The 15608-nt window shown below is 41.9% G+C and overlaps 1 protein-coding gene across 2 annotated transcripts in view; it reads right to left on the bottom strand.

The window, feature by feature from the left end:
• LOC311102404 (hypoxia-inducible factor 1-alpha-like) overlaps positions 1–14701 on the bottom strand; it is a 48046-nt gene extending 33345 nt beyond the window's left edge. Inside the window, exons 1-2 of one of the 2 annotated variants that reach the window (XM_084143735.1) lie at positions 14339–14701; positions 5700–5893 (exon numbers count right to left, since the gene is read on the bottom strand). In XM_084143735.1, coding sequence (XP_083999861.1) covers positions 5700–5893; positions 14339–14370 — 226 coding nt within the window. In that variant the 5' untranslated portion in view covers positions 14371–14701. Of the gene's footprint in view, positions 1–5699; positions 5894–13816; positions 13969–14338 lie in introns of those variants that run through there. The other variant, XM_084143734.1, reaches the window with a different exon arrangement.
• Between the last annotated feature and the right edge of the window lie 907 nt (positions 14702–15608).

The following is a 15608-nucleotide window of genomic DNA, read 5'->3' as shown; positions in this document are numbered from 1 at the left end:
GCTGGTTTTTTATTTGAAAAGAAAAGTGGCCATTGTGGTACTGGCCAGTTAGTTGATTTTTCGTCTTGCTTTTCAACTGTTACTCTGAAAAATGGTAACCCTGTTTTTAGTTTCCAGAAAATAACTGAAGCAGAGGTTCTAGCTGCCCTGTGTGCCATTGATACTAAGAAATCCTTAGGCGCTGACAATTTAGACCCGTACTTACTTAAGTGTGCTGCACCTATCACTGCTGGTTCAGTGACACACATTTTTTATCTAACATTAAGCACAGGAAATATCCCTAAGGTGTGGAAAGCAGCTTTTGTTCTGCCATTACATAAGGGAGGTGACGGTAGTGATTTGGATAACTATCGACCCATCTCTAGGCTCCCTTGTCTGGCAAAGATCCTAGAATCTATAGTCAACAAACAGTTACAATCTTTTCTTTCTGTTAACAGTATTTTTAGCCCCAATCAATCTGGTTTTAGATCTAAACACAGTACCACGTCGGCCACTATGCTTGTTGTAAATGATATTGCAAATGCCTTAGATGATAGAAAGCACTGTGCTGCGTTGTTTGTAGATTTGTCAAAAGCTTTTGACACTGTAGACCATGCTATCCTTTTGAGTAAGCTGTCATCTATAGGACTGGGCACTGATGCCTGTCGATGGTTTTATGACTATTTTAAAGATAGAACTCAGGCCGTCATGGTCGACAGGGTCAAGTCTGACCCCTTACAGTTACTTAAAGGGGTCCCTCAGGGTTCAATAATTGGCCCACTATTGTTCTCACATTATATAAACAACATTGGTGATGATGTCAGATATTGTAAATTCCATTTATATGCAGATGACACAGTGATGTACTCTATTGCTCCAACAGCGGACCAAGCTTTAATGCAGTTGGAGTCTGATTTTAGGATACTACAGGAGTCTCTTTTACAGCTTAAACTTGTTTTAAACGCTAAGAAAACAAATGTCATGTTTTTTTCTAGGTCTAAACTCTCAATTAGAAACACTTTTGTAATCACTAGCTTGGATGGTACTCAAATCAAACAGGTCTCTGCATATAAATACTTAGGGGTATGGTTAGATGATAGGCTTTCTTTTAAAAAACATGTTACTGAATTGGGAAAAAAGCTCAAATTCAAGATAGGGTTCCTTTACAGAAACAGGGCTTGTCTGTCCTCCGTAAATAGAAAACAAATTGTGCAGGCTACTTTTATATCCGTTTTAGATTATGGTGATATTATCTATATGCATGCATCGGCAAACACATTAAAAACCACTGGATGTTATTTACCATTGTGCACTCAGGTTTATCACGGGTGATAGTTACAAAACTCATCACTGTATCCTATATCAACATGTGGGTTGGGCCTCTCTATCTGTGAGGCGAGAGCAACATGCTCTCTTGTTTATTTATAAAGCACTTCTTTTAAAACTACCTCCATATATATCATCATTAATTTCCACTAGATATACTAATTTTAAAAACAGATCACAGATGTGGATTACATTAGAGACTTCTGTGGTCTCCCCAGAGTTGGGTAGGACTGCCTTCAGTTCCTTTGCACCTTATTTATGGAACAAACTGCAGATCGAACTTAAGTTAGACACTCTGGTGTCCCTTGCCCATTTTTAAAATGTTATGGAGGATCAATATGATGTTGTCTGTGATTGTTTCTGTTGAATTGTGTTTTTGTTTTGTATGTTTGAAATGTTCTTGTCTGTATGTCTAAAACTGTACATGTCAACATGTTTACACAGGGCACAGCCGTAAAAGAGATCCAGGTCTCAGTCTGTTTTTCCCTTTTAAAATAAAGATATAATAATAATAATAATAATATATAATATGCCATTTAGCAGACGCTTTTATCCAAAGCGACTTACAGTCATGCGTGCATACATTTTTGTGTACGGGTGGTCCCGGGGATCGAACCCACTACCTTGGCGTTACAAGCGCCGTGCTCTACCAGCTGAGCTACAGAGGACCACATAAAGATAAAAAATAAAGATAAAAAATAAAAATAAACATCTGGGTCAGGTGGCCAGGATTTGAAAGCTTGTTCTATTGCCAACATGACTACTGTAGCTATGTTATAAAATACGATCTTACAGTTTTAGGCTTTCATGTGGCAAATCAGAGAAACAGATCCTAATTTTGATGCGCATAGAAATTAGCCATGAGTGCGTTCAGGTGCATGTGCAACAGTGAATTTTCTTCACAATAAACAAACAAACATATGCTCATTCTGTTCAGAACAACCCAGGGTATGACGACACGTCATCTTGTAACTGTACATCAAACATAGAGATCATAAACGTTGACACTGTATGACATGGGTTTTATGATTTGGAAATGTGAAGTGCACATTGCTTGTATGACATCAAAGTGGTATTTATTATAATCCTCAATGTCTCATCTTTCACAATACATCGGAGTCATCTTAATTTATTGCATTTCCCTTCACTCAGACAATTTTTTTGTTTGTTGCAAAACCCTTACAGCGCTGTGAGGCGCAGAGCCAGAGCTCTGACGTCATGTACACTGCTAAAATAAATAAAGGGAACACTTAAACAACACAATGTAACTCCAAGTCAATCACACTTCTGTGAAATCAAACTGTCCACTTAGGAAGCAACACTGATTGACAATACATTTCACAGCAAGACACCCCCAATAAAGGACTGGTTTTGCAGGTGGTGACCACAGACCACTTCTCAGTTCCTATGCTTCCTGGCTGATGTTTTGGTCACTTTTGAATGCTGGCGGTGCTTTCACTCTAGTGGTAGCATGAGACGGAGTCTACAACCCATACAAGTGGCTCAGGTAGTGCAGCTCATCCAGGATGGCACATCAATGCGAGCTGTGGCAAGAAGGTTTGCTGTGTCTGTCAGCGTAGTGTCCAGAGCATGGAGGCGCTACCAGGAGACAGGCCAGTACATCAGGAGACGTGGAGGAGGCCGTAGGAGGGCAACAACCCAGCAGCAGGACTGCTACCTCCGCCTTTGTGCAAGGAGGAGCAGGAGGAGCACTGCCAGAGCCCTGCAAAATGACATCCAGCAGGCCACAAATGTGCATGTGTCTGCTCAAATGGTCAGAAACAGACTCCATGAGGGTGGTATGAGGGCCCGACGTCCACAGGTGGGGGTTGTGCTTACAGCCCAACACCGTGCAGGACGTTTGGCATTTGCCAGAGAACACCAAGATTGGAAAATTCGCCACTGGCGCCCTGTGCTCTTCACAGATGAAAGCAGGTTCACCCTGAGCACGTGACAGTCTGGAGACGCCGTGGAGAACGTTCTGCTGCCTGCAACATCCTCCAGCATGACCGGTTTGGCGGTGGGTCAGTCATGGTGTGGGGTGGCATTTCTTTGGGGGGCCAGACAGCCCTCCATGTGCTCGCCAGAGGTAGCCTGACTGCCATTAGGTACCGAGATGAGATCCTCAGACCCCTTGTGAGACCATATGCTGGTACGGTTGGCCCTGGGTTCCTCCTAATGCAAGACAATGCTAGACCTCATGTGGCTGGAGTGTGTCAGCAGTTCCTGCAAGAGGAAGGCATTGATGCTATGGACCGCCCGTTCCCCAGACCTGAATCCAATTGAGCACATCTGGGACATCATATCTCGCTCCATCCACCAACGCCACGTTGCACCACAGACTGTCCAGGAGTTGGCGGATGCTTTAGTCCAGGTCTGGGAGGAGATCCCTCAGGAGACCATCCGCCACCTCATCAGGAGCATGCCCAGGCATTGTAGGGAGGTCATACAGGCACATGTAGGCCACACACACTACTGAGCCTCATTTTGACTTGTTTTAAGGACATTACATCAAAGTTGGATCAGCCTGTAGTGTGGTTTTCCACTTTAATTTTGAGGGTGACTCCAAATCCAGACCTCCATGGGTTGATCAATTTGATTTCCATTGATAATTTTTGTGTGATTTTGTTGTCAGCACATTCAACTATGTCAATAAAAAAGTATTTAATAAGATTATTTCATTCATTCAGATCTAGGATGTGTTATTTTAGTGTTCCCTTTATTTTTTTGAGCAGTGTATATTAGGGCTGCACGATATGGGCAAAAAATCGAATTGCGATTTATTGTACCAAACATTTTGCGATTTTACTTGCGATTATAGATCAAAACACTTGGGTAAACTGTTGGAATCATAGAAATAGAATGATCATTCTAATTTTATGGCTGGAATACAGTGGGCACTTGGAATGTAGTTTTCTTTGGCATGACAATGAATGAAAAAGTAAGGAGGACATGGTTGTGAACCATGTGTTGGTCAGTGTCTCCCATGGTACCCTAATTAGATTTAAGTAGGTACATTCAGACAAAGATTTTAGAATATGATTTGCCTTTTCCTCTCTGATTAAGAACAAGCTGTTGCACAAACAATTCTGATATACTCTACCACTGGTACCAGCCTGTATTATAGCAAAGGTTTGTTATAATTCAGGGATGTGGATCGCTAGCTAGCTAGCGATTAGCATTAGGGGCTAACACACATTTTTTAGGCACATTTTAGGTTAAGACCAACTAACTAGCATTTTGCAGGGATCAAGTTAGACAAATGAATAGTATAATATAGAAAACATGGATTTATTTTAATAAGATTTGAATAAGCTGCATCGTTTTTGTTTGGAAAAACCTGTTGACCGCATGCTGTTTGGTCAATGAATGCATTACAGAGTGAATCTTGAGCATGAGGAACTGCCTGCTCGAGTGACAGGGGGCAGGGCTTGGTGTGTGTGTGGGATTGAGAAGTGTCCAAAAGAGGAGAGACCAAGAGAGAACTTACAGACGGCTAAGTGGCGTTTCAAAATATCACAGCCTCTTGTGATATGAATATTGCGAATGTCAATATCGCAATTCCGATTTAAATTAAATTAATCATGCAGGCCTAATGTATAGCATGTTACTGTACAAGTGCCCAAATGTGCCACTTCAACCACTACACGGGTACGAGTGTAAAGGGCTACGGTTAACGGCATCATGAACTTTACCCAGTACCAGGACATTTTAGCCAAAAACCTGGTTGCCTCTGCCAGGAGGCTGAAACTTGTCGACAAGTGGATATTCCAGCAAGACAATAACCCCAAGCACACATCAAAATCAACAAAGAAATGTTAACATTTTGCAATGGCCATCACAGTCTCCGGACTTGAAACCCATTGAACACCTGTGGTTTGAATTGAAGAGGACAGTCCATAAGCGCAGACGAGGACATCAAGGATCTGGAAGGATTCTGTATGGAGGAATGGTCTAAGATCCCTCCCAATGTGTTCTCCAACTCATAAAACATTTTAGAAAAAGGGTTGTTATCCTAGCAAGAGGAGGTATTGAAAGGTATTGAAAAACAGGGGTGTCAATAATTTTGACCCATCTTTTAAACAAAATCTCTTTCTATGAGCAATTGTGTTAGTATAAAAGAATATAAGTTCCCCTTTCTTTTCAGCATACAATATAGCTCAGTATTTGAATTATATATTTTATACGGTCATTTTTGCTTACATGGCATTTTTGCTCCTCTTTATCAAGTCAATAATTCAGACCCCACTGTATATTCTCCTGTCTGCAAGTTTATAGATCTCCCAGAGCAGTCCAGGCACTTTGGACCCTATCCGCCCCCCCACCACTCACCTCTGTCCCTCTAATTTGGACACTACCATATTCTTCTTCCTCACTCCCCAGGGGGTACTGACCTGTGCTCAGCAGTTTCCTCATGCGCAGATAGCTGATGGCCAGTCTCATGATAGAAGCCTTGTCCAGGTTGGAGGTGACACTGTGGGGCAGGGGCAGCTCCTGGGCCAGCTCGTAGAACACCTCAGACTCCTTCCCCCTCCGGTATCGCGCCGCATCCCGGGACTTCTCCTTCCTCCGCTCCGAGCTCACCCTGCTGTGGGAGACAGGCCGATCAACAAGATGCAAGTCAGAGCCCGGGCCAAACACACACACCACCATCCTTGTTGTCTGCCTGCCCACTCTGCGCACTAAGCCACTGGCAAGGCACAGTGTGGAAGGCTGCATCGGCTGGGGTCTGCAACAAGCTCTCAGTCCAGCCATCTCACCCTAGTAGGCTCATTTACATACGCTGGCCCTGCCTGCCGTCTTATTGGCAGTAAACCAAAGGAAGCACAGTGAGCCCCCATGGAGTGATTGGCTGGGAGTGGGGACTTGGTTGTGTGTGATACGCAGTAGATTCTCCACTCTGCCTGCTTGGTGCACTGCCAAGCCTCTCCACCTGCCAATGCTACAATCCTCCACTACTGAGGGACAGCGAGGAGGGACAGACAGGCCTCTTTTGGGACACATACACTTACATTAAAGACACACAGGCTACTGGACAAATGACAGCCTCCTAAAATTGTCCACTTCATGCAACAGCAACCATAGTATGAACAAAAGGAGCCACTTTTGAACCACGTGGAAAAACAATGCAGTCTCTGCTTCTCTAAGATCGGTCCCAAAGAGGTCCAGAAAACTAAGATAAATTCTGTACAAAATAGGCCACATTGCGATTCTCCATTGAGTGAGAGAATGTTAAAACATGTAGGCTAATATATTAGAGCTCAACTATACACTAACAAATATCCCCTGGGGAAAAAAACAAAACGAGCCTGCCGAATCAAAGACGACAATAAAACATCTCCTTTCAATCCCCTTCAGAGTTTCTTGTCAAATCAATATATATGCACTACCGGTCAAAGGTTTTAGAACACCTACTCATTCAAGGTTTATTTTTTATTTTTACTATTTTCTATATTGTAAAATAATAGTGATGACATCAAAACTATGAAAACACATATGGAATCATGTAGTAACCAAAAAAGTGATTAATAAATCAAAATATATTTTATATTTGAGATTCTTCAAAGTAGCCACCCTTTGCCTTGATGACAGCTTTGCACACTCTTGGCATTATCTCAACCAGCTTCACCTGGAATGCTTTTCCAACAGTCTTGAAGGAGTTCCCACATATGCTGAGCACTTGTTGGCTGCTTTTCCTTCACTCTGCGGTCCGACTCATCCCAAACCATCTCAATTTGGTTGAGGTCGGGGTATTGTGGAGGCAAGGTCATCTGCTGCAGCACTCCATCACTCTCCTTCTTGGTAAAACAGCCCTTACACAGCCTGGAGGTGTGTTGGGTCATTGTCCTGTTGAAAAACAAATGATAGTCCCACTAAGTCCAAACCAGATGGGATGGTGTATCGCTGCAGAATGCTGTGGTAGCCATGCTGGTTAAGTGTGCCTTGAATTCTAAATAAATCACAAAAAGTGTCACCAGCAAAGCACCCCCACACCATAACACATTTTTTACATTTTAGTCATTTAGCAGACGCTCTTATCCAGAGCGATTTACAGGAGCAATTAGGGTTACGTGCCTTGCTCAAGGGCACGTCGACAGATTTTTCACCTAGTCGGCTCGGGGATTAGAACCAGCGACCTTTCGGTTACTGGCACAATGCTCTTAACCACTAAGCTACCTGCCGCCCCTAACACCTCCTCCTCCATGCTTTACGGTGGGAAATACACATGGAGAGATCATCCGTTCACCCACACCGCGTCTCACAAAGACAAAGCGGTTGGAACCAAAAATCTCCAATTTGGACTCATCAGACCAAATGACACATTTCCACCGGTCTAATGTCCATTGCTCGTGTTTCTTGGCCCAAGCAGGTCTCTTCTTCTTATTGGTGTCCTTTAGTAGTGGTTTCTTTGCAGCAATTCGACCATGATGACCTGATTCACACAGTCTCCTCTGAACAGTTGATGTTGAGATGTGTCTGTTACTTGAACTCTGTGAAGCATTTATTTGGCCTGCAATTTCTGAGGCTGGTAACTCTAATGAACGTATCCTCTGCAGCAGAGGTAACTCTGGGTCTTCCATTCCTGTGGCAGTCCTCATGAGAGCCAGTTTCATCATAGCGCTTGATGGTTTTTGCAACTGCACTTGAAATAAACGTTCAAAGTTCTTGAAGTTGTCCGTATTGACAGACCTTCATGTCTTAAAGTAATGATGGACTGTCGTTTCTTTCGCTTATTTGAGCTGTTCTTGCCATAATATGGACTTGGTATTTTACCAAATAGGGCTATCTTCTGTATACCCCCCCTACCTTGTCACAACACAACTGATTGGCTCAAACGCATTAAGGAGGAAAGAAATTCCACAAATTAACTTTTAAGAAGACACAACTGTTAATTGAAATGCATTCCAGGTGACTACCTTATGAAGCTGGTTGAGAGAATGCCAAAATTGTGCAAAGCTGTAATCAAGGCAAAGGGTGGCTATTTGAAGAATATCAAATATAACATATATTTTGATTTGTTTAACACTTTTGGTTACTACGTGATTCTGTATATGTTATTTCATAGTTTTGATGTAGAAAATAGTACAAATAAAGAAACACCCTTGAATGAGTAGGTGTTCTAAAACTTTTGACTGGTTTTATCTCCCACATGTAATGTGAACACATGCTTGGCTTATTGTCTGTCTTGTCCAGATGTATTGAAGCATGTAGAGATTGTAGACACAAGTCAAGGCAATGACACCAATGCATACCAGAGGCTGCTGCTGAGTTGTGGTCTTAACCCTACAGACAGCAGCGTAAATCAAACAGAGTGCAGCGCTCTCCATGAAAATAAAGACGTCAGTAAAAAAGCCCTCCGAAACCTGAAACAATTGCAATTTATCTGTTATGGAGTTAGTCACATAATTATATTATTTGAGACTGTCTGTAAATCAGGAAAATGCATCAGCTACCTAATGGAATGTAATTTATTTAAATATAATTTACTACTAGCTTATATAGACTCGCACATTTCCTAACGTTTTTTAGAGTACAGAAACAAGTCCCTCCTAACAGTTAATGACAGAATCTGATCCACCTCAATGTACATGTCCACACACAAATGAGTAGCCTAGATGGAGGTCTGCTTTGCAACCCAAATATTTTGCATGATCAGTGAATGGGTCTGCAGGTTTTGCATCACGTGCATGCATGATGAGACTAACCCATGCATTCCCTCAACCTGAAGTCAAACTGACAGACAGGCAGTCAGTAGGTAGGTAGCAGTCTGACTTTCTGTCTGTGCCTATTTACCAAGCTGACAGACTGACTGTGCAGGTCAGGAGCTCAGTCAGCGGGGGCCAAATATTTACACTATCCTCAGTCAGCTCTCCCAGACCACATGAGGCCCTGACTGTCTGCCTTTCTGGGGTCTGAGTTTGAAAGCTGATCCTCTGTGTTATGCAACCAGTTCTGCATAGCGCCATCAACACACTTTCACCCTCCGCTACAGAGTCCTTCCTGGTCACTTGCCATAGCAACATATTTCAATAATCATTGCTTTCAACAAACCAACCACTGCTAAGTGAGGCAAAACATTTTTTAAATATATGAGTATCTAGGTCTTCACCTGTGGAAATCGGCCACATGAAGGTAAAATAAAATCTAAACGTATCTCTGTGCTATGTATTTGTATGGAATCTATTCTGATTTGACAGACAAGTATGGCTTATGCACAGAGAATACAGGAAATGTCTGGAAACCCTCAATCTGAAAAGTCCTGGTTTAGACTGAAGCACAAAAACTACAAAGTGAACTCTGTGCAGTACAAACAAAGCTACTACAGTATACAGGAATCTCCTGCTGCTGTTTTATTGGTGCATCACCCCCTCCACACTACAGACGGGAGGCTGTTCTTTTCTCTAAAAGCAGAAGGAACTGCCTTGATCCTCATCATTCATGAGAATCACAAATATGGGATGAAAACAGAACCCTTGATCTCAAAACAGAGGATAAAAGAGGCCACCATTTCATAACATCCCTATGCACATGCATGACTACCAGCATTCTGCATGTCATTTGCCTTGCAGATACAACAAATGTGCTAGTAAGGCCTACGCTGTATGTTGTTAGTTAGCCTTAAATTGCCCTGTTTTATAATAAAACACTCGCCATTATATAAGAAAGTAATTAAGATAAAGCTGAGTCATTCAAACAGGTAGACATGGGTCAAAAGACAGGTGTCGTATTCAGTGCTGTACAATTACCAATTTTATTGTTACCCCATTCCCTGACTGAATTATTAACACGGACTGAACTGGGGTGTATTCACTAGGAACCAATTTGTCCATTAGAACTCTCGTTTTCGTTGCAAAACACAACCGCTTGCAACGGTTTGAACCAATGACCACACCCCTGCTTTTACATGGAACTGTTTCGGGTGATCTGTCACTAGCATTCAGTGTAACAGAAAACATAGCCTCGGCTGTTGTGTTACATAACCTCTTCCAGGCTGTACCAGTGGACAGTAGAGCACTGTGCAAAACAACAAATTGTTTACAAACTATTCTAAGAATCTATTTTCAATGGAGCACATTGACAAATTCTTCATTTTCTTATTTCTGATCCCTCCAAATAATCTTGCAATCTCGAATAAATATTCATCTCTCAAACCCAAAATGATACATCTCAGACACATCACTCCAGGCTTTGGTTTGATGCTCTTGTGGAAATGAAGCTGATGAAATAGGTCCATCCTGTAGCTACAGAATTAGTACAGAACAGGATTTAAGAGCTTTTCAGGCAGCCAGCGGAATATCGACGAGTTCCCAGCCGAGTACACCACTTCTCCCTCTAGTCAATGCTATTAGCGCCTTCACACAAGAGGGCGACAGACGCCGGTGACCATAGCAACAAAATAAACAAACATTATCGACGTGAAAAAAATATCGCTTTAAAGCCACTGGCATGCATAAAAACATATCCTTACGTATGGGTGGTCCTCTGTAGCTCAATTGGTAGAGCATAGCGCTTGTAACGCCAGGGTAGTGGGTTCGATCCCCAGGACCACCCATACGTAAAAATGTATGCACACATGACTAAGTCGTGTTGGATAAAAGCGTCTGCTAAATGGCATATTATATTATTATATTTACATGCAACAGAAATGGATTCGAAAACTATTATTTTTATTGTTCAACGTGACTCTCTAAACTGATAGCGTTAGCAGGGTGACCACATTTAAAATACCCAAATGCGGGACAACAGGATGATTTTGCGGGACATTTGCTGGTGTAGCCAACATTAATAAAAACATTTGGCAGCACCCCCCCACACACAAATCCCCCTCTCGCTCATGGAGTAGTGCCAATTATTTAGGTGCCAGAGAGCAATCTAAATCTAAATTATAATTTCAACGCTTGTACCGACATTATAGAATAGGCATAAAATGCATTATCTGATCCCGGGCTGTGTTGCAGCCGGCCACGACCGGGAGACCCATGAGGCGGTGCACAATTGGCCCAGCGTCGTCCGGGTTAGGGGAGGGTTTGGCCGGCCGGGATGTCCTTGTCCCATCGCGCTCTAGCGACTCCTTGTGGAGGGCCGGGTGCATGCACGCTGACATGGTCGCCAGTTGTACGGTGTTTCCTCCGACACATTGGTGCAGCTGGCTTCCGGGTTAAGCGAGCAGTGTGTCAAGAAGCAGTGCGGCTTGGCAGGGTCGTGTTTCGGAGGATGCATGGCTCTCGACCTTCGCCTCTCCCGAGTCCGTACGGGAAATGCAGCGATGGGACATGAGTGTAACTACCAATTGGATATCACGAAATTGGGGAGAAAAAGGGGTAAAAAGTAAAAAAAAAAATATATATATATATGCATTCTCCAATTGCAACATCTGACTATGCCCACACATTTAAGATGTTTTTATACTTTAAATACACTCAAACAAGTTACCCATACCTTATTTCAAAATAGGCCATGGCATCATCAATGTCAACCGTGAATGATAATTCTTCACATTTTACCAGTGAAATGTCCAAATTGCGTCTACATGCCAATAATTTGATCTCAATCAGTTTCATGGGAATATGCATTTAGATCTTCTTGAATTACTGTTTAGTGAGCACATTAAAAGAAGATGGTGTTAAACTGTATATAGCCTTCCTGTATTTTGTTTCAATCAAAGCACATTCTGCCTTGTGGCGCGCATTGTTGAGTTTTGGCCGCATGATAATTTTACTATTTCAGCTACCATCCTACAATCTCATAAGAAATTAGGTGGTGTTTTTGGTGTAACAGTAATGCTATACTATGCTATTATATTTGGTTATGTTATGTAGAATAATAAATCATTACATGATCTTCCAAGATATTGATTCAGCTTTGATCTAAACACCATTGTGAGAAGTGGCAGAGCATGTTGCTGCGCAAAATGTGATGGAGAAACGAGAGACCACAAAATCTGGGAATACTATTTAATGAAGCTGCCAGTTGAGGACCTGTGAGGCGTCTGTTTCTCAAACTAGACACTAATGTATTTGTCCTCTTGCTCAGTTGTGCACCGGGGCCTCCCACTCCTCTTTCTATTCTGGTTAGAGCCAGTTTGCGCTGTTCTGTGAAGGGAGTAATACACAGCGTTGTACAAGATCTTCAGTTTCTTGGCAATTTCTCGCATGGAATAGCCTTCATTTCTCAGAACAAGAATAGAGTAACGAGTTTCAGAAGAAAGTTATTTGTTTCTGCCCATTTTGAGCCTGTAATTGAACCCACAATTGCAGATGCTCCAAATACTCAACTAGTCTCAAGAAGATCAGTTTTATTGCTTCTTTAATCAGCACAACAGTTTTCAGCTGTGCTAACATAATTGCAAAAGGGTTTTCTAATGATCAATTAGCCTTTTAAAATGATTAACTTGGATTAGCAAACACAACGTGCCATTGGAACACAGGACTGATGGTTGCTGATAATGGGCCTCTGTACGCCTATGTAGATATTCCATTAAAAATCAGCTTTTTCCAGCTACAATAGCCATTTACAACATTAATAATGTCTACACTATATTTCTGATCAATTTGTTGTTATTTTAATGGACAAAAAAATTGCTTTTCTTTTGAAAACAAGGACATTTCTAAGTGGCCCCAAACTTTTGAACGGTAGTGTATATATACATACATATGCGCAACGTGACTGCAAGAGACAAATGTCTGACACCCCGTCCGCCGCTAGCTGTCTGTCAGCGCCTTAAAGATAGCCCTATGCCTATGATAGAAAAAATATTTAAGACCACAGATGTGCAAAAAGCCCATGGATCATGAAAGACCCATACTTGCACACAAAAATGCTATCTTAAATAGATGTTTTGTTCGGTGGACAGGCTTTTTACTTAATTTGGCCTATGTACAAAAGAAAGTGCCAATTAAAGGCCTTTCCTGGCATCCAGTGAATTGCCGCACACTTTATGCCAGGAACTCCCATTGACGTCAGGCTCTCAGTGATTAAGAAGTGATACAGAAATAATAAGGTCACAGCAATCTGTGGACTGGCAAACACTTCAGAGTACTATAACATTAAAATAACCTTGACACTTTTTGCAATGGTTTTGCTTTCTGTTTTGGTATAAGAACCTGCGGAAAAGCAGTGTGAAATTGTTGTGAAAGTAGGCATAGAGAGCAAAACAGTATGTTGGATTAATTTCAGCAGTTTTAAGTAAGGTATATGGTAACAAATAAAAGCTCCCTCGCCGACGCAAACCTCATAACCTATTTAAGTATAAATGTCTAAATTCTACCCACATAGCCCCAGAGAATATTACACTGTAACAACAAAAGTAGTGGTCTACCATATAACAGCCTACATTGGTTCACACTGATACCACTAAATTGGCCTATGGCAACTAAACGATCTAAATTATTGAGGCGCCAAACAGTTTTAATTGAATTCTGAATATTTTAAGGAGCAACCACTAACAGCAGCATCTTCCAATAGATTGCAACACCTTTACAATGAAGGCCAGAGAATGGAGTTGACATACCTTGAAGTAAACGTGACAACTGGCTTTCTTGCCTGTTCTTGACTCAACATTTGCAAACCTCAAAAATACATATTTCAACAATTCATTAAAACGTTCATGATCTGCATTCAGCAACTCAAAAAAAAGTTCTCACTATCATTCCTGTGTATTCCGTGGTCGAACATGTCCCATACGTGATATGTCTCGGGACCAAGAAGGTCAAGGTGGGCAACAGGGCAAATCAAGTGACAGCAAGTGGACCCATATCTCGCGACCTTTTAACACACTGGCTGTCAGTGTCACTAGTTTACGGCAGCCTTATTAAAACGTTTGTTAGCTAGCTAACGTTAGTTCTAGAAATTAAAATATCGAGTCGTCTCTAACTAACAGTTACTGTAGCTGGCTAGGCTAGCTTTAGCTAGTTAACTAGTTACGCAAACGCCTCAAAATCTTAAACCAAGCAGAACGAAACACAACACATTACTTACCGTTACCTAGTAAAGTTAGCTAGCTAATCGGCTGGTTAGCTAGAGGCTAACGTACCTTTTCTTTTCTGGGACAACTCCTGTGTCCATTTTCAGAACGACTGACTTCTTTTGAGCCTCAGCCAAGAAGATACCAAACTGTGTGTCGGGCCCGTACAAAAACAAGCGAAAATTCACGTAGCTAGTCAAATTAAATCCGTTAATTGTGTTTTCATAAGTTGTTGATGAATGCAATTCGGAGAGGTCAAGCCTCCATCGCTGAAACTTAAGTCAAAACATGAGTGCAGAAGAATGTGTTTTAATTCCTTCGAAATGGCATGAGGTGCCACGCTAGAGGTTGCTTGGAACAACGTTGTAGCTAGTTAGCTTAGCAGCTAGGTCAAATACCGTACAGTATGAAGATAGGTAGAAACTGCTTCTCCAATAGAAATCCCCGATCACACTTGTTGGCTAGCTAAGCTCATGCGTAGAAACATGTCATTACAGGTCTAATGGTAGTCTCGCGCCGAACTGCGCATGTGCAGGCCGTCAACTCCTTCGATATTAAGTTGTTTTTGACGAAAATTAAAACATGTCCGTTTGTCACTTTCATGAGGTTGGAGTAATAACATGTTTAACTACTTAAGACATTGTCTCGAATCTAGGTTGTGCCTTTAGATTTCGAGAAAATGAACAACTAACGAATAATTTTTCACTTCTTTCATTGACTTCTCAAACCCCGGGCTGGTTCCCGGAAGTCTCACGATGTCGCGCCTCTGGGTTTAGAAACTCTGTGGCCTTCCATTTTTTCTTTGCCTTTTCGGGAGCGCGCGCAATCACATGCCTCTCTACCGGCGGTGCGCACGAGCTCTATGGTACTGTAACTGTACATTCCATTCGTTTGGTTTCTCTTCTTTACACCAAAGTTGTCTGAACTGCTATCATTGTAATGTAAGCATGACACATTTACCAGATCTGTATGTCATTTCCCTCACAAATTCAATTAAAGAGTAACAGCAAATAATCTCAGTTCAATCTACACAAAGTAATAAAACATGAGCATTTCCATCAATTTTACAATGAGAAGTTAAGCATTTTTTACCAAAAAGTTTTTAGGCCTATGGTTCAAGAGTGGTGGGTTATGGCAGTATTACCACTCCAAACTCAAACTCTTTCCAAGTAAATATTACCAAATACAGTTGAAGGCTTTCTTTGCACCGCTGAGGATGTGTTGTAATTCATGACTATCGCCCTGTAGCACTCACCTCTGTCATCATTAAGTGCTTTGAGAGACTAGTCAAGGATCATATCACCTCTACCTTACCTGTCACCCTAGACCCACTTCAATT

The sequence above is a fragment of the Coregonus lavaretus genome (genome assembly GCF_964263955.1).
Source record: "Coregonus lavaretus genome assembly, chromosome: 27".
NCBI classification, from domain to species: domain Eukaryota; kingdom Metazoa; phylum Chordata; class Actinopteri; order Salmoniformes; family Salmonidae; genus Coregonus; species Coregonus lavaretus.
Note: the sequence above shows the minus strand (reverse complement) of the source record. Positions and strands in the feature narration are given on the sequence as shown.